Source organism: Dendrobates tinctorius, unplaced genomic scaffold (assembly GCF_039654945.1).
Source record: "Dendrobates tinctorius isolate UK_male_01 unplaced genomic scaffold, ASM3965494v1 ptg000046l, whole genome shotgun sequence".
In the NCBI taxonomy this organism is placed as follows: domain Eukaryota; kingdom Metazoa; phylum Chordata; class Amphibia; order Anura; family Dendrobatidae; genus Dendrobates; species Dendrobates tinctorius.
The window spans coordinates 38623305-38643042 of NW_027361714.1; the positions used below are offsets into that span (position 1 = coordinate 38623305).

A 19738-nucleotide genomic window follows, 5' to 3' on the forward strand; every position below is an offset into this window, starting at 1 on the left:
TTATGACATTTCAAAGTGTTTTACTCCAGAATTCTGGCAAAGACGCTGTGATGCATCTGGGACTTTGGGGCTGTTCACACAGGTCTATGACTGACAAGGCAATTCTACACCTGCCTGGGTTTGTAGAGACCCAAGTCAGATGAGTTGTAAGTAAACCTGTCTACGTCACTTCCGGACATATACACGTGGGCGCCAATAGTGCTAAAACCCTGACTCCATCTGCACTGTGTGACCAGGGCGTCAGTACATTGCTCCTGTGCACTGCTATAGGCTTCTCTCAGGGTAAGGAACCTGCCAGTAGTTTCCATTACTAACAGTGGGAGCTGTAGTGTTTTACTCACTAGTGTACAGGAGCTGCTAGTAATCCCCTACACTCTGCACTCGTATCTTCATATATGCAGAGCGGTGATGTGGTTGTTGCCCACAACAAACATGGCGGACGAGTCTCATTCAGCCACGTAGCGCTTGCCTTTGCCCTCACGTAAGGAGGCGGAGCTACGCTTCGAAGACTATAAGTACGTGACGTGACCGCATGGCTTTCTCTTTCCTGAATGCAGTGGAGCAGGTTGGGTAAGTGATGGCTGCTGTGGTCGTTCGCTCCGTGCCGCTCACAATCTGTCGGTTGTCGCTGACATCCCCCCCTCCCGGAGTCCGGGAATAGCGGCGCCGCCATGAGCGCAACTAACGCTTCTCGTCTATGTCTGTATTACAGCGGAGTAACGCCGAACATCCATTAGACATCAAGGATGGCCGAGGAAGGGTGAGTGTTCCTCCGCCGGGCTCTGCACTGTGTCCCCTCTGTTGGCTGTGTATTGTCCGTCAGCCCCTCCGCCGGCTGCAGTCCCGGGTATAGTGCTCCGTCCCGCGTGTGAAACTTTGGAGCCAGTGATCCTGTGTAATGGTTAGTGGAGCTAATGGTGAGTCCGGGCGGCTGTGTCGGCGCCAGCCAGTTGTGGAGGCCCCCGGGCGGCTGTGTCGGCGCCAGCCAGTTGTGGAGGCCCCCGGGCGGCTGTGGCTTGTGGAGGCCCCCGGGCGGCTGTGTCGGCGCCAGCCAGTTGTGGAGGCCCCCGGGCGGCTGTGGCTTGTGGAGGCCCCCGGGCGGCTGTGGCTTGTGGAGGCCCCCGGGCGGCTGTGGCTTGTGGAGGCCCCCGGGCGGCTGTGGCTTGTGGAGGCCCCCGGGCGGCTGTGGCTTGTGGAGGCCCCCGGGCGGCTGTGGCTTGTGGAGGCCCCCGGGCGGCTGTGGCTTGTGGAGGCCCCCGGGCGGCTGTGGCTTGTGGAGGCCCCCGGGCGGCTGTGGCTTGTGGAGGCCCCCGGGCGGCTGTGGCTTGTGGAGGCCCCCGGGCGGCTGTGGCTTGTGGAGGCCCCCGGGCGGCTGTGGCTTGTGGAGGCCCCCGGGCGGCTGTGGCTTGTGGAGGCCCCCGGGCGGCTGTGGCTTGTGGAGGCCCCCGGGCGGCTGTGGCTTGTGGAGGCCCCCGGGCGGCTGTGGCTTGTGGAGGCCCCCGGGCGGCTGTGGCTTGTGGAGGCCCCCGGGCGGCTGTGGCTTGTGGAGGCCCCCGGGCGGCTGTGGCTTGTGGAGGCCCCCGGGCGGCTGTGGCTTGTGGAGGCCCCCGGGCGGCTGTGGCTTGTGGAGGCCCCCGGGCGGCTGTGGCTTGTGGAGGCCCCCGGGCGGCTGTGGCTGGTGGAGGCCCCCGGGCGGCTGTGGCAGGCCTGGCTCTGATGCCGCAGTGTTCCTCATGGTTTCTTTGTCTTGCAGCATTTCTGCTGGAGGTGTAATGGATATTAACACCGCTCTTCAAGAAGTGCTGAAGACCGCACTTATCCATGACGGCCTGGCCCGTGGGATCCGGGAAGCTGCCAAGGCTCTTGACAAGTAAGTTCATTAAAGTTTATAAAATCTTAAAATCTTGTTGTGAATTATCTCCCAAATGTTTGTTTTTTTTTTAATTTAAAGAAAAATCACACTTGTCTAGGACAGTAATTCCTGTAATAAAGGGAACCTGTCACTCCCCCAGGGTTTTTTTAAGAGCCACCTTCAGCAGCACTAAAGGCACACTAAGCGTCTTACCAGCGATACCGACACCGATATCAAGGTAAGTCGTTATGTGATCGCTGGTGAGCTGTCACACAGACAGCTTCACCAGCGATCAGCACAGCGATGCCGAGCGTGCGGCATCGCTGGCCATCCCTGTAAAAAAACTAGAATTAAAATAAAAAATATTACTATTCTCACCTTCTGATGTCCCGCGCAGTCTTCCTGCCTCTCTCCACGCTCCGGTCCCAGTGATCCTTTGCGAGAATGTCACGGTCACGCGGCAGCGGCGTCTCGCAGTCATTCGTGCAAATGATTACTGGGACCGGAGCATGGAGAGAGGCGGGAAGACTGCGCGGGACGTCGGAAGGTGAGAATAACTATTTTTTTTTTTTTTTTTTTTTTTTACCTGATCGCTGGTCTCCCGCCTGTCTCACACAGCGATGCATGCTGGCCAGCGGGAGACCAGCGACCAAAGAAATGTCCAGAGGTTTCTTTCTGCGATACCGGCAGGGGGGCCGCTCGCTGATCACTGTCACACATAGCGATCTCGCTGGTGAGATCGCTGTTGCGTCACAAGTTGTGACTCAGCAGCAATCTCGCTACCGAGATCGCTTAGTGTGACGGGGCCTTTAGGCTAGGTTCACATTGCGCTGGGGGCATCTGTTTAACGGATCTGTTAAACGGATGCGCTGACACTGATGTCATTGTTTACATCTTTTGTGCCCTAGCGCTAATGGTATGCACTTGGCAGAGTCTTGGTGAGCTTTTGCTGAGTGCCGATGTATTACCGTGGAGGAAAGCGAATGAGGGAGATGGACGGCTCTGAGGCGGTTGACAGGGGGAGAAAGCATACCTCCAGGACACAATAGAGGTATGGTGGGCAATTTATAAAAGTCTGTATTTCAGTGTTACTAGCGATAAACATAAGAGCCACCCTCACAGAATGCAGCCTTAATGCTGCTGAAGGTGGCTTTTACTTAGGGGGGGGGGGGTGTGACGGCTTCCTGTTTAAAAAAGGCTATTTTGTTACACTGATGGAGACCTGTGCTAGGATGTTAACGGTGTAGATGCCTCTGAGCATGTGCAGTAGGGGACTCAGTTGCTGTGACCTGGTGATGACATGTTAGGCACAGGTCTCAAACTGCATTCCTCAAGGGCCACAAACGGGTCATGTTTTCAGGATTTCCTTGTATTGCACAAGGTGCTGGAATAACTATCCGTGCAGGTGATTAAATGATCACCTGTGCAATACAAGGAAATCCTGAAAACATTACCTGTTTGCAGTCCTTGAGGAATGCAGTTTGAGACCTCTGTTAGGGTGTGTGCAGATCTGCTGCAGTGTACAGTACCATTATAAATCAATGGAACATGAAAACCGCAGTGCACACGGTGACGAATTTTCTGCACGGATTTGTTGCAGTTTCAAACCCGCAGCATGTCAATTCTTTGTGCGGATTCCGTTGCGGTTTGGCACCTGCTCCATGGCAGGTGTCAAACTGTAGGGGAAACCCACAGGCTAAACCATGGAAATTTCCGCAGTGTGTGCACACACCCTTGAGGGTATGGCCCCACGGTCAGTAATCGGCAACGCTTTGGACACAGCACATGTCTGCTCCGTCCAAAGCGTTGCCAGCTTTTGAACGCATGTGTTATTAAACCATGCGGAATCAGTCCAGTACACTGTATGGGTGAGATTTATCTTGCTGAGAATTGAGTCTCCACAAGATTGACACCCCACATGTCAATCCTGCAGGTGTTCCACGGGAGTCTGTGCACACATGGTGGACATGGGATTTCTTGAAAATCCCTTCCACTACGCTGTAACATCTGGACACTGAGGTACACGGCGTCTAACCTGCAGCATTTACTGACTGTGGGAACATACCCAAAAAGGGAACCTGTCAGCTGGATTGTGCACAGTAACCTACAGTGTCAGGTCGGTGCTGATATACTAATTAAAATACCTTGGTTGAAATCAGTCTTGTGGTTGTTTAATCTCTATTTTCTGTTACTGATCTACTCGTGCTCTGGGATGGGCTGTAGGTGGGAGGTCTTCATGTGGTGCTCTGATTAGTGTATAGCTTCTGACAGGTCACTGATCTCTGCCTCTATTTTACATAATTATGATATATTGAAAAAAACCTGCAGCAGGTGCTACAGCATGAGCATGTGTAATGTGCAGTTAATTCTTTTATATTGTGCTATACATAAATTCAAAAGGAAAAAGGTGCCTGAAAATGGTGCTGTCTGTAGTAGCAATCGGTGGTCTGATAGCACTTCCTTCGCAGGTGGCACCATCTTGCTAGAAAGAAATTTACTCCTCTGAGATGGCACCACTATTTTCAAACAATTTTTTCTGATGGATTTATAGTATGATTTATAAAAGAATTAAGTGCACATTACACATGCGATCATGCTGATCACCAGCCTGCTTCAGGCTTTATATTTTTAATTTATAATCATTATGTAAAACGGGGGGCAGATCAGTGACCTGACAGAAGCCATACTACTGAATACATAATCAGTGTACCACATGAAGACCCCCCAGGGCACGAGCAGATCATTGACTCAAAACTGAAACTAGATTAAACAAGATGGATTTAATCAACGAAAATATAATTTTAATCAGTGTAATGGCACTGACCTGACACTGTAGGTTACTGTGCGCATATTGCTGTTAGGTTCCCTTTTATAGGACTTGTCTCATTTTGAACTTTCTCCTGCAGTTATTTTTCGTGCTTTACCTATCCTGTGGTCTAGCGCAGGGTCTCTGCTGCTGCCCTGGTTTCCATTACAAAGCTGCATCAGTGTAAAGGCCCTGTTACACACAGCGATATCGCTGACGAGATTGCTTATTTTGTGACACATCAGTGATCTCTCCAGCGAGATCGCTGTGACATCCAGCAGCAACTGGCCCCCCTGCCATGTATCGCTGATCGTGCTGGATCGTCCTGTGCTGTGTTTTCATCGCTGGTCAGCGTGCATCGCTGCATGTGGCAGCGATGAGCGATGCTGCATGCTGGTATCCAACTTAAACATCGGGTTTCTAAGAGCCGCAGGGCTCTTAGAAACCCGATGTTTACCCTAGATACCAGCATGCACTGCAGGGTGGGAGGTACCTGCTACTCCGGTCTGTCTGTGTGCTGCTCTGCCTCCACCTCCTGCCCTGCAGTGCACGCTGGTATCTAGGGTAAACATCGGGTTTCTAAGAGCCCCGCGGCTCTTAGAAATCCAATGTTTATGTTGGATACCAGCTTGCTTGCTGGTCCTGATCACTGGAGGGGCTGTCTAACATGTCCCAGCGATCCCATCCATGTCGGATCATTGGTGGGATCGCTGGGACATCGATAACACAGGGCTGCAGCTCTGCCCATGTAGTCTGTGAGTAACTCTGATCTCAGTGATTGGCTGCAGTGGTCATGGTGACAACACAGCTGTATATGGATTGTTGGGGTACTAGTATTAAAATGTGAGATGACTGGTCCATATAAAAAAAATCAATCTTGGATGTAAGAACTCCTTTAAATCTACCTTTTTTTTTTTTTTTTTTTTTTTTTTTTTTTTTTTATTAAAGCTTGTCTACTACAAGGACAACCCCTTCTTGATCTAAATATTTGGCTCTGAAATAAAGCTTATACTCTCCTGTTGTCATGGTGATCCCACAGTATCAGTTCTTGCATTCCTGTGGCTCTCATGCTTTTGACGTGTGAGCCTGGCACCCAATCCCTGCCTCCTGTCTAATTGAACATGATGAAGTTGGTCTGACATCCTCATGTTCAATTCCACAGAAGGCAGGGGACAGCGACACAGTGCTGATTGGGTGCTGGCCCCGTGTGTCACAACAGTACAGGAGCCCCAGGGAGAGAGGGCAGACAGAGGTGAATACAACTAAATATTTTGGAGGAAAAGGTGCATCTGAAAATGTATGTAATTACGCCACACAAGTTAGACCTGAATGTGTTGCACAGCAATGATCTGTCTGTAAAAGCAACAAGCAATGTTCTGCCTACTCTTAAAGGGAACCTGTCACCAGGCTTGTCCCATGTGAGATAAGGCCACCAACTTTCAGCCCTCATATACAGCACTCTAAGATGCTGGGTCAATGTACCTGAACCAGCCTGCAAGACAAAGACCTTTTCATTGCTGGCCTTGATCTAAAGGGAGGCAAATGCTGAAATTTAAATACTTAATAGGTTACCGTACAATGACAAACTTGATCTAATCGATGAGAAATTGCCTTTAAGATGGGGAAAATTAAAGTGATAAAGAACGTTGCAGCAATTACCTGGTGTAACCCCATTCTGCCATTATTATGAACTGCATGGATACATGGGTAAAATACCTGTTCTCTGGTATCTAGTGGCTTTATTGAGCATTTTGAAAACTACACAAGGTACAGATTGTGTCCCTGTTTGATTCTGTTAACTTAAAGCTATGGCAACACCTATTGAGCAACAACTGTCTGCTCTGTGCTGCTGACCGTGGCTACTGTATGTAAATGGCAAGAAGTATTACCAGTACCTTCTCACAATAGAATCCAATTCAGTTTTATTGTGATGTTGCAGCAACACCAAGTGCCTAGTCATCTCCTAAAAGCTAAGCCCATCTCCTGCACTTGAACTTGTATTGTCTTGCAATAGACTGAAATGAGAAATTCATAAACCTTGTCAAACTTGTTACTTTCCAAAGTTGCTAACCTGCTACAGTGCTTGAATGATGATTTGTGATGTCGGATACCCCTTCACTCAGTATGAGTGAGAACTTACCACTGACAAGCCTGTTGCTGAAGTCACAATTGTATAAATGGGGGAAGAGGATCTGCCACTTAACGTGATCCCTTGTATTGCAGACGACAAGCTCACCTGTGCGTCCTGGCTTCCAACTGTGATGAGCCAATGTATGTGAAACTAGTTGAGGCTCTGTGTGCTGAGCATCAGATCAATCTCATCAAGGTGAGCCCTACTGCTGCATACACTAATGGATACCAAGCAATGTTATGGAGTGTCCTTAGTATCTTGAACTTATCTTTAGTTCCATCAAATGCTGCACATGATGACAACTTGGCTCCCTCTACTGAATGTTGTGAGGAGAACTGCCTACATGTTACCCAATTTCTTCTGAGCTGCAGCACTCATTGGTTGAACACTATTGTATTTTTATTGATGATGGCTAAGATTGGACTTTGTCTTTTAAAGGTTGATGACAGCAAGAAGCTAGGTGAATGGGTGGGACTCTGTAAGATCGACAGAGAAGGCAAGCCCCGCAAGGTGGTTGGCTGTAGCTGCGTGGTCGTCAAGGTGACTATAAATGTTGGCTCTGGTAGTGTTTGTGTTGATGCTATCACCAGAGGACAAATGTAATTTTAGGCAATAGTTGTCAGAAGATTAGTATGTTACAGGACTTTATCTGCATGTGCCATTATTGAGCTTCTGCTAAACAATGGATGTTTTGCAGAATGGCTTTAAGCGTGATGGCAAGATTAAGGCCATCGTACGAGCCTTGGGGCCTTTATGTGGCATCTAAGGTCCCCAAAAATGGCTACAAAGTGTGTTCCATACTACACATGATGTGATGTTGCTAGCTTCAATACCCCATTGTAATAACTTTTCTTGTCTTAGGACTATGGCAAGGAATCCCAGGCCAAGGATGTAATTGAAGAATACTTCAAGTGCAAGAAATGAACATCTGAATAAAAGTATTGAACTTGAATATTGTTTGGCTTATTTCCTCTTGAAAATGCTTCAGCAGCTAAATATGCACAATATTAGGTGTAACATTAGGCCTGTGGTTTTAATACACTCCTTCCCTGCCTTACTGTACTGCCTTGGGCATGAATGGAGTGTGTGGTTCCATTCAAAGTATATAGGACCAATAGACTGCAGTGTTGCACTACTATTTTAATCAGTACTGTGTTTTTCATACTAGAAGACACACCTAGGTTTTAGAGGAGGAAACTGGGAAAAAATTAAGCAAAAAAAAAAAAAATGTGGTCAGGTCCTGGTATGCATGGCCCCATCAGAAAACTTAAACTACACTTGCCTACCCAGTGCTCCCTTCACAGCATCCTGCTCCAGTGCCAGCAATGGATTTATGCTTGTAAGCACTGTATAGCAGGGACTTCATGTGCTCCTTGCAAGCGGAGCACAGCTGCCAGAATACTTGGTGGGAGAATAATCATGACTCTTCAGTAGTGTGCAATGTCAGCCACCGGCTTCTTGCTTCTGCTGGCGGGCACGTCTCCTGCTGCTTAAGAGAAATGGAGCATGCTGTCTATCAATTGTGGGGTTGAGACTCACTGTGGTGTCTTAAAGAATGTGGTGGCAAACAATGTGGGCCTCTATGCTGAGAATTTGGCTCCCTCTTCTCAACTGGCTGAAGACAATTGCCAATTTGTTATCCAATTCCTGAGATGCGTATTGGACTACTGCCCTAATAAAGCTTGCGGTTTACATACTAGTCCTATATTGCTATTTTGATTAGCCACAGTCCCTAATACATAGTTATAGAACTTTTCAAGTGTGTAGAGATTTCTTCAATATTTAATCTTTTCCTAATCTCAAGTGTTTCTATAAAACATACTGATTTGTACAAGACTTAACCCCTTCACTACCAAGGGTGGTTTGCACGTTAACTACCGGGCCAATTTTTACAATTCTGACCACTGTACCTTTATGAGGTCATAACTCTGGAACGCTTCTTTGGGTCCCGGTGATTCTGACATTGTTTTCTCGTGACATATTGTACTTCATGTTAGTGGTAAAATTGCATTCAAATAACTTGCGTTTATTTGTGAAAAAAACGGAAATTTGGCGAAAATCTTGAAAATTTCGCAATTTTCCAACTTTGAATTTTTATGCCCTTAAATCACAGCGATACGGCACACAAAAAACTTAATACATAACATTTCCCACATGTTTACTTTACATCAGCACAGTTTTGGAACCAAAATTTTTTTTTTTTTGTTAGGAAGTTATAAGGGTTAAAAATTGACCAGCGATTTCTCATTTTTGCAACACCATTTTATTTTTAGGGACCACTTCACATTTGAAGCCACTTTGAGGGGTCTATATGATAGAAAATACCCAAAAGTGACACCACTCTAAAAACTGCACCCCTTAAGGTGCTTAAAACCACATTCAAGAAGTTTATTAACCCTTTAGGTGCTTCACAGGAATTTTTTGAATATTAAAAAAAAAATGAACATTTAACTTTTTTTCACAAAAAATACTTCAGGTTCAATTTTCTTTATTTTACCAAGGGTAACAGGAGAAATTGGACTGCAAGACTTATTGTGCAATTTGTCCTGAGTACGCTGATACCTGATATGTGGGGGGGAACCACTGTTTCGGCTCATGGCAGAGCTCAGAATGGAAGGAGCGCCGTTTGACTTTTTCAATGCAAAATTGGCTGGAATTCAGATCGGACGACATGTCACGTTTGGCGAGCCCCTGATGTACCTAAACAGTGGAAACCCCCCCCAAGTGACCCCATTTTGGAAACTAGACCCCCCAAGGAACTTATCTAGATATGTGGTGAGAACTTTGAACCCACAAGGGCTTCACAGAAGTTTATAACGTACAGCGGTACAATTAAAAAATCATATTTTTTCCACAAAAATGATCTTTTCACCCCCAATTTTTATTTTTCCAAGGGTAACAGGACCCTAAAAGTTATTGTGCAATTTGTCCTGAGTACGCTGATACCCCATATGTGGGTGTAAATGACTATTTGGGCGCATAGCAGAGCTCGGAAGGGAAGCAGCGCCATTTGACGTTTTTGGCTAGAATTGAGATCGGACACCATGTCGCGATTGGAAAACCCCTGATGTACCAAAACAGTGGAAATCCCCCACAAATGACACCATTTTGGAATCTAGACCCCCACCAAGGAACTTATCTAGATGTGTGGTGAGCACTTTGAACCCCCCAGTGCTTCACTGAAGTTTATAACGTCCGGGCGTGAAAATAAAAAAATCGTATTTTTTCCACAAACATGATCTTTTAGTCCCCACTTTTTTATTTTCCCAAGGGTAACAGGAGAAATTGGACCCCAAAAGTTGTTGTCCAATTTGTCCTGAGTACGCTGATACCTCATATGTGGGAGAAAACTACTGTATGGGCACACGTCGGGGCTCGGAAGGGAAGTAGTGACGTTTTGGAATGCAGACTTTGATGGAATGGTCTGCGGGTGTCATGTTGCGTTTGGAGAGCCCCTGATGTACCTAAATAGTGGAAACCCCCCCACAAGTGACCCCATTTTGGAAACTAGACCCCCTAATGAACTTATCTAGATGTGTGGTGAGCACTTTGAACCCCCCAGTGCTTCACAGAAGTTTATAACGACCGGGCGTGAAAATAAAAATCGTATTTTTTCAACAAACATCATCTTTTAGTCCCCATTTTTTTTTTATTTTCCCAAGGGTAACAGGAGAAATTGGACCCCAAAAGTTGTTGTCCAATTTGTCCTGAGTACGCTGATACCTCATATGTGGGAGAAAACTACTGTATGGGCACACGTCGGGGCTCGGAAGGGAAGTAGTGACGTTTTGGAATGCAGACTTTGATGGATTGGTATGCGGGTGTCATATGCGTTTGGAGAGCCCCTAATGTACCTAAACTATTGAAACTCCCCACAAGTGACCCCATTTTGGAAACTAGACCCCCCCACGAGCTTATCTAGATGTGGAGAGCACTTTGAACCCCCAAGTGCTTCACAGAAGTTTATAACGCCTGGGCGTGAAAATAAAAAAAACATTTTTTTCCGCAAAATTATATTTTTGCCCCCAATTTATTTTCCTAAGGGTAACAGGAGAAATTGGACCCCAAAAGTTGTTTTGTAATTTGTCCTGAGTAGGCTGATACCCTACATGTGGGGGTAAAACACTGTTTGGGCACATGGCAGAGCTTGGAAGGGAAGGCGCACCATTTGACTTTTTCAACGCAGAATTGGCTGGAATTGAGATCAGACGCCATGTTGCCTTTGGAGAGCACCTGATGTGCCCAAACAGTGGAAACCCCCAATTATAACTCCAACCCGAACCTCAACACACCCCTAGCCCTAACCCTAGCGGGAAAATGGAAATAAATACATTTTCTTTTAGTTTTATTATTTTTCCCTAACTAAGGGGGTGATAACGGGGGGTTTGATTTACGATTTATGGCGGTTTTTATGTTTGGCGGCTGTCGCACGCTAAAAGACGCTTTTTATTGTAAAAATAGTTTTTGCATCACCACATATTGTGAGCTATAATTTTTCCGTATTTTGACCCACCGAGTCATGTGAGGTCTTATTTTTTGCGGGACGAGTTGACGTTTTTATTGGTACCATTTTCGGGCACGTGACATTTTTTGATCGCTTTTTATTCCGATTTTTGGGACGCAGAATGAACAAAAACCAGCGTTTCATGAATTTCTTTTGGGGGGGGGTGCGTTTACACCGTTCCGCATGCGGTAAAATTGATAAAGCGGTTTTATTCTTCGGGTCAGTACGGTTACAGCGATACCTCATTTAGGTCGTTTTTTTATGTTTTGTCGGTTTTTTGCAATGAAAACTATTTTATATAAGAAATAATTATTTTTGTATCGCTTTATTCTGCGCGCTATAACTTTTTTATTTTTTTGCGGATGACGCTGTATGGTGGATCGTTTTTTGCGGGACAAGATGTTTTCAGCGGTACCATGCATATTTATATGCGTCTTTTTGATTGCGCGTTATTGCACTTTTTGTTCGGTGGTATGATAATAAATCATTATTTTTTGCTTCGTTTTTTATTTTTTAAGGGGTTCGCTAAAGGGGTTAACTAATGGGACAGTTTTATAGGGCAGGTCATTACGGACGCGGCGATACCAAATATATGTACTTTTATTGTTTTTGTTTTTTTTATTTTGAAAAAATGGATTTATTGGGGAATATTTTTTTTTTTTTTTTTTTTACTGATTTATTTAGCGATTATTTTTAACACTTTTTATTTTTTTTTTACTTTATTACCTTGTCCCAGGTGGGACATCACTGTCCTGTGACAGATCGCTGATCTGTCACATCACAGATCACTGTGACAGATCAGCGATCTGTCACAGGCACTGCTGCAGACTTCCTCATGCCTGCGCTTTGCAGGCAGTGAGGAAGTCAGCTCCCTGCAGGCCCCCGTCGCCATCTTGGATCCGGGGGCCTGTAGGGAAAGAGCCCCCCGCAGCAGCGCTGCACATTGCGCTGCCGTGGGGGGCTCAGGGAAGCACGGAGGGAGCCCCCCTCCCTGCCGATGCTTCCCTTTAACCCCCGGTACACCGCGATCGCGTTTGATCGCGGTGTGCAAGGGGTTAACGTGTCGGGGGCGGTCCGTGACCGCCCCTGACACATTGTGCCGGGTGTCAGCTATGATAATTAGCTGACACTCGGCCGCGATCAGCGGCGCTCACCACGTGGGCGCCGCTGATCGCGATGACGTAATATTCCGTCCATGGTCACATGGACGGAATATTACGTCAATTGTAGGTAAGGGGTTAAAGGGGTTGTCCGGGCTTTTCACATAATCTCAGTACATATCTAGGCTGCAGAATTATGACAATAAGTAACTTACTTTCTGCCACTATTTTGCACGGTTTTCTAGTTATTCTGAACACCACATCCAAGGGGGGTGTTATGGCATTGAAATGAGAACTAGTCGTAACCCCCTACTCTACTACAAACATGCCCACTATAGCAACAACCTCACCCTCCATATCTCTACAGGCCCTCCCTGTCTACATGAAGAAGCCCTCATCACACAGTAACAAATCCTCCCCCTCTAGTAGCCTCGGTGCAGAGGGCTGCTCCTCCCCCAGACACACGCTGAACAGTTATTTATGGAAAGTGAAACTAGTGAGGAGTGAAAATCGTCCTGTATGCTGGGCCACTCCATAATTACAATACATAACTCATCAGTAATTCCTTCCCTCACTGTCCGAGGCTGCTGGCAGCAGTGAGAACAGACTGGGGGGGGGGGGGGGGGGGTTTGCAGCTTCTAGTCTGCACAGGGGATGGCAGTCACTGATGTAATTGTGTGACAAAGCCTCTGTGTGAATGAGACAGCTCTCACTGATGTCTTCACATAGCAGCAGATTTGGTGCAGTGTGAGTACTGTGTCTCTAATGACAAATACTGATTGGACAGGCTGCTCCCATCAGCAGCTGTAACAGTGTGAAGTGTTGGGGGGTGTATGTATTGTGCTGCTTTCACAAATACAGTATCACTGCTGTTTCCAATGCTGGAATAATGATAAAGATGAGTGCTGGTGCAGTTTACTGCCAGCCCATGAGTGGGTGGTGCTGGTCACTGGAGCTTGCTGGGAGTTTGGAGCTTTGCACATACGTTGCACCAAATCTGCTGTGAAGACATCAGTGACACAGAGCTGTCTCACACAGCAGAGGCTTTGTCACACAACAGACTACATCAGTGACTGCCATCCCCTGTGCAGATTAGAAGCTGCAGACCCCCATCACTGGCCCTCAGTCTGTTCTCACTGCTGCCAGCAGCCTGGGACAGTGAGGGAAGGAATTACTGATAATGAGTTATGTATTGTAATCATGGAGTGTCCCAGAATACAGGATGATTTTCCCTCACTAGATTCACTTTCCATAGATAACTTGTGTGTCTGGGGGAGGAGCTGCTCTCTGCACTGAGGCTGCTGGAGGGGAAGAATTTGCTACTGTGTGATGAGGGCTGCTTCATGTGGATGTGGAGGGCCTGTGGCTATGGAGGGTGGGGTTGTTGCTATAGAGGGCATGTTTGGAGTAGAGTAGGAGGTTACAACTAGTTCTCATTTCAATGCCATAACACCCCCCCCCCCCCCCCTTGGACGTTCTGTTCAGAATATCTAGAAAATCGTGCAAACTAGTGACAAAGTAAATCACTTATTGTCATAATTCTGCAGCCCTGATATGTACTGAGATTATGTGAAAAGCCCAGAGAACTCCTTCACTAAATGCACCATACTGCTCTGTGGGACTTGTTCATGCAAATCAGTACTAGTATGGCACTGTGATTGCATGGCCTCATGCACAGCACTGTAGCAATTGTGTGAGTGACAGCTGACACCCTGCAGCAATGCCCATATGGGCATTTAACTGATGCTGCGGTTTGTGACAATGGCATAGGGAAGCATCGCACAGGAAGGAGGGATCCCTGCATGCTTCTGTCAGAACAATGCGATGTGACCGCTTGTCTTGATGGTCTCCATGGAGACCCCCAACACCAAGATGGCTGCAGGGTTTTGCAGGTAAGGTGGCATGAAAGCAGGTGCAGGCATGCCTCCTTACCTGCCTGTCAGACTGCTGATCTGATGCTCTGCTGTGCAATGTCAGATCAGTGATCTGATGGTGATGTCCCATGACACATAAAGCCATCCACAACCTGTCTCCATACATCTTTGACATGGTCTCTAGGTACCTACCCGCACGCAACCTTCGATCATCTCAAGATCTCTACAGCCCCTTATCTCTTCCCACAACCGCATACAAGACTTCTCCCGTGCTTCCCCCATACTCTGGAACTCCCTGCCTCAAAACATCAGACTCTCACCATCAACGGAAACCTTCAAGAATAACCGGAAGACCCACCTGTTTCGGCAAGCCTACAGCCTGCAATGATCCTCGGTCTACTGAACCCCAGCAAGACCTGCTCTACCCTCTCCTACTGTATCCTCACCCCTCCCTGTAGACTGTGAGCCCTTGCGGGCAGGGTCCCCCTCTCCTTATCTACTTGTGTGTCCCTTGTCTTACACGTTTATTATACGTGTCTATATTTCCCATTTTCACATGTAAAGCGCCATGGAATAAATAGAACTATATAAATGCATAATAATAATATACCTATCACCACAACCATTGCTCTTGCGTTCCCCCCCCCCCCCCCCCTCCAAGCCTAAAAACAGCAGCCCCCAGCTGCCCAGAAAAAGTACATTATTAGATAGTTCTTCCCACTTGCCCTGTAGTGGCAAGTGGGGTAATAAAAGGGTTAATGCCACCTTTCTATTCTAAGGTGACATTAAGCCCGGATTAGTAATGGAGAGGTGTCAATAAGACCGATCCATTACTAATCCTACAGTTATTGGTTAAATAAACACTCGCACAATAAGAAATTATTTTAATGAAAGAATACAACACACATTTTTATAATCTTTATTACACTCATAATTCCTTTGCGAAGCCCACGATCTGAAAAAAAAAGTTGAACATAACAGGGCAAGTGTGAAGATCCGGGCAAAGCTCCAGATTAGGCGCATCTAATAGATGTGCCTTTTCTGGGCAGCTGGGGGCTGCTGTTTATAGGCTGGGGGGCCAAGATCAGTGGCCTCTTACCAGCCTGAGAATATCAGCTGTCGGCTTTAGTCAGGTTGGTTGTCAAAAATATGGGGACCCCATGCGGTTTTTTTTTAAATTTATTTAAAGTATGGGGACCCCTCTATTCTTCACAACCAACCTGGCTGGTTGGTTCATAAAATGGGAGGGACCACACGGCGGGTTTTCATTCTGCTCCAGAATGACAGCTGCGATCAGCACCAGCTGCCGGAAACACGGACAATTTTTGTGAAAGAAAAGTAAATGTTTATTTTTTCCTTCCACATTCCAAAAATTCCTGTGAAGGGAAGGGTTAATAAACTTCAATGTGGTTTTGAGTACCTTGAGGGGTGCAGTTTTTGAATGGTGTCATTTTTGGGTATCTTCTGTCATATAGGCCCCTTATAGTAACATAGTCACTTCAAATGTGAGGTGCTCTCTAAAAGAAAAAAAAAGTTTTGCAAATTTTGTTGCTGGTCAATGTTAAACCCTTATAACTTCCTAACAAAAAAAAATTGTTTCCAAAATTGTGCTGATGTAAAGTAGATATGTGGGAAATGTTATTTATTAACTATTTTGTGCGATATGACTCTGTTTTAAGGGCATAAAATTTTTGCCAAACTTCCATTTATTTTACAACTAAACACAAGTCATATCAAATAAATTTTACCACTATCATACTGTACAATATGTCATGAGAAAACAATCTTAGAATCAGTGGGATCTACATTGAAGCATTCCAGAGTTATTACCTCATAAAGTGACAGAGGTCAAAATTTTAAAAATTGATCTGGTCATGAAGGTGAAAACAGGCTTCGAGGCGAAGGGGTTAAAAGGAACCTGATTCATGATGACCAAATCATGGGCAGCTTGAATCTGATCCTGGCTGTGTGACTTTTCTGACCCTTTCAGAGTAAATGTACCACTTGCCATGGTGCCGAGATCTTCAAAGTTTATTTTCCCTACAACGCTGCAACATTTCAGAGTGATATGCTTTGTTGCAATTGTGCAGGAAGGCTCAAGTGTGATAGGCCCTGCTTTAGTTCTAATGAAGTAAAGCAATTTTTAAACTCCTAACCTGCAATCTTTTTTTTCCCCCCTCCCATGACAGTACCACCTAAGAGAGAGGTTTTCCACCCACTAGGACAGGAAACCTACTGAATAAAAAGGCGAAACTTCTCCGCATCAGTTCAGTTTCCTGTCCTCATGGGAGCCTACAGAAGCAAGAGGTACACTTACCCAGGAGGGTGTCTGGGAGTTCAGGATGCCGTCCGCAGGTGAAGTAATGCCGTGCAGCAGGAGACCTCTTGAGCAAATGTCCCCTACCTGCATGGTTCTGCGCGCTGAAGATTGTCCCAACTATGTGCGACAGGACACGCTTCCGGGGCTGCGCATGGCCGGGCAACCATGAAAGAACTGGTGTAGCCAGAGGACGAGCACGACAGAGAGCAGGTCGCCCGGGTCTGCACACGTGCGGGATGCAGGAAGAGGTCCGGCGCATCCCGATGACGTAGTGCGCCGGGGACATCACATCCAGGGCTGCGCGGGACGCAGGAGGGAGATCTGATGCGTTCTGCTGGCGAGCGCGCCGGTGACGTCAGCGGCCATCTGGACCCGAGGATTCCCTGTGCACAGTGTGCCGGATTCAAACGGGGAGACTGAGGAGGTGGGGCCACTCAATATTTAAAGGGGTTTTGGCCAAGATGGCGGCACTTCCTGCAGCTTCCAAACATGGAGGAGCAGCAGCGTCGCCTGACCCACCGCAGCATCAGCAGCAGCTGCCGCCATCTTCACTGCAAGCATCGCAGGAGCCCCCCAGTGCCATCAGTAGCTTAGAGGGCGCAATAGCAGTCATACAGGCAGCAGAACCAGCCTGAGAAACAAGGCAGGTCATGAGCCCACTGGCAGGGAGAGGCGTTCTTCAGAACCAGCTCAGTCTCCAGTACCGTAGATTGATCAGCAAGATGGTGAGTGACTACTTGAATGTACATTATACTAAAACAGCCCCTCCCTTTTCTCTGTTGCCTTGATAGGGAAGACCCCTGAAGCACACTTCCAAACAAAAAAATAGGGAATGCGCTCTGTGTAAGGGAGATCTACCTAGCTCTTATGATAAGAGGCTCTGCCCGGTGTTCATACAGCAGACAGTCTCACAGGAGACTCCGGGTTTGCTATGGATCTTAAATCTATCATCAGATCAGAGGTCCAGGAGTCCTTAAGGGACCTGATGGGGGAAAAAAGGGAAGGGCATACCGGAAACACTATTCAGAATCAGAAGGATCAGTACAGCATGTGGAAAACACAGACCTGGAGTCACCCTGTTCCTCCTCCAATGAGGATACAGGGGGGGTAGGCTCTGCTTCCCAGTAGAGGATACTGACAAGCTAGTTAGAGCCATAAGGTCCACTATGCAGCAATGTTAGGGTGCACCACAAAATATAACTGACAGATGGTAATAGGGTGCTACAACACGCATGGAAAAACTGAAGACTACATGAACAAGCAAAAAGACCACTGCGTATCCATACCGTATGTGCACACCTAACTATAAAGGAACAAAAAAGACTTTGTTGTCAACAAAGCAAAAACAGGTTAAAAGCATTTAAAAACAGAGTTTGCAAAAGAGAAGACTGAGAGGAGACTTAATAGCTGTCTACAAATATCTAAAGGGCTGTCACATTGTAGAAGGATCAACTTTATTCTCATTTGCACAAGGAAAGACTAGAAGCAATGGGATGAAACTGAATGGGAGGAGACACAGATTAGATATTAGAAAAAACTTTTTGACAGAGTGATCAATGAGTGGAACAGGCTGCCACGAGAAGTGGTGAGTTCTCCTTCAATGGAAGTCTTCAAACAGAGGCTGGACAGACATCTGACTGGGATGATTTAGCGAATCCTGCTTTGAGCAGGGGGTTGGACCAGATGGCCCAGGAGGTCCCTTCCAACTCTACGATTCTATGATTCTATGAGACAGCGTTTCAATAACACCCCATTACAAATAATGTCCATGTATATACAACCCTCAGTGCAATGCCATGATGGTGAAAATCATAATGCCAACACATGTAGCACCCTGTAAACCAAATAACAGTACTAATAAGGGGACTGTAGAGCTAACCCCACCAAAAAAGAAGAACACTCCTAATGCGCCTGGGACAACACATACAAAAAGAAGAGACCAAGCACAGACAAAGTCAAGGACAGCTATAATAAGTTATCAGCCTTGAAACAGGGCCTGCAATACCCCAAATTATGGACACTGTGCAATAATAGTCAAAAGGATAGATCAGAAAAGCATTTCAAGTGAAACACCTGAATGTCCCAGAAGGGAGAGAGATTAAGGTTCCAAGTCATCCAACCAAGAATGAAAAGAAGGGGGGGGAAAGATGGTAGAAATGAACGGGGGTGCGAGAAAGCCCCACGCGTGTCGCTGTCAAACAGCTTCGTCAGGGGAAGTGCTCTGTTGAAGTAACCATAGTCCATAAGTAACTGAGAAAATAATTACATAATTGATTACCGGTGGATCGGAGGCCCCGTGCCACGTAGGCTGTGGTGTATGCTCCAGAAGTGCTTAGAAAAACATCCGGGTCGCGCATGTACAGATAAAGACCAAAGTATCTCGGGGACGCATGCGCCCTGCAAACTTGTCTTAGTGAATACCAGCAGACGGCCGCGCGCATGCACAGTGTACAGACGTTGGGAAAGTCTCTCCCAGCATCAGACCCGCTGTACAGCGTGGATATCAGTGAGAACCATAGTAAAGCTGCTAGAAGTGATTATCAGCTGGTAAATACTAGGGATACATGTTTATAGAGCAGAGAGCGTAAGTATATGTCCACGCACATATGGAAACTTAGAGTGCTGGTGCTCTAGATGTAATGGCCATAAAAGAGCAGGCATAGATGAAAAAAAAGAAAGGCCAACAAGCGAACCCCATAGATTTGTATATTGATGAGATCAAGAAAGATATATATGACAATATGCATGTATAGTAAAGGGCAAGGAAATTAAAAGCAACCACTATGTATTTGCAAAACCTGGTTTATTCAAAAGGGCCACAAAAGCTTAAAGTGCCAAAGCTATAAGGAGTAGTACAAAGACTACTTTTGTTGTCTCCAAGGCACATATTATAATCAAAACCAAGACCCAAAGACCTGAGGAGAGGTTCACTTCAGATCAGATACATAAATCCCCAGTAAATCTCACATAAGCGGCATGACTAGAGTTGAGCGAAACAGGTCGAAAAATTTCAAAAGTCGCCGACTTTTGGCAAAGTCGGGTTTCATGAAACGAAACCCGACCCTAGGATGGGGTCGGCGACTTAAGCGCCAAAGTCGCGTTTCAAAAGTTTGTTTTGCGCTCTTTTTCAGCCAATCAGGATCCACAGACA

The 19738-nt window shown here is 46.5% G+C and overlaps 1 protein-coding gene and 3 non-coding genes across 4 annotated transcripts; all 4 read left to right on the forward strand.

Annotated features, from left to right (window-relative positions):
• Window positions 1-422: 422 nt before the first annotated feature.
• RPS12 (ribosomal protein S12) lies at window positions 423-7741 on the forward strand. The gene is made up of 6 exons (XM_073575842.1): window positions 423-570; window positions 713-760; window positions 1754-1870; window positions 6882-6984; window positions 7228-7329; window positions 7651-7741. Exons 2-6 carry the CDS (start codon window positions 747-749, stop codon window positions 7711-7713), a joined length of 399 nt encoding a protein of 132 aa, XP_073431943.1. The 5' UTR covers window positions 423-570; window positions 713-746; the 3' UTR covers window positions 7714-7741.
• Window positions 6740-6809, forward strand: LOC141089671 (small nucleolar RNA SNORD101). Its single transcript, XR_012232365.1, has one exon. It is a non-coding gene; the product is annotated as a small nucleolar RNA SNORD101 (small nucleolar RNA).
• LOC141089673 (small nucleolar RNA SNORD100) lies at window positions 7075-7161 on the forward strand. Its single transcript, XR_012232367.1, has one exon. It is a non-coding gene; the product is annotated as a small nucleolar RNA SNORD100 (small nucleolar RNA).
• On the forward strand, window positions 7445-7578 carry LOC141089672 (small nucleolar RNA SNORA33). The gene has a single exon (XR_012232366.1). It is a non-coding gene; the product is annotated as a small nucleolar RNA SNORA33 (small nucleolar RNA).
• Window positions 7742-19738: the final 11997 nt, after the last annotated feature.

What these genes read in the sequence shown, in the direction of transcription:
- RPS12 (XM_073575842.1), top strand. An exon ending in ATCAGATCAATCTCATCAAG is followed by an intron (nt 6,985 to 7,227) that starts GTGAGCCCTACT and finishes TGTCTTTTAAAG; the next exon opens with GTTGATGACAGCAAGAAGCT. An exon ending in GTAGCTGCGTGGTCGTCAAG is followed by an intron (nt 7,330 to 7,650) that starts GTGACTATAAAT and finishes TTCTTGTCTTAG; the next exon opens with GACTATGGCAAGGAATCCCA.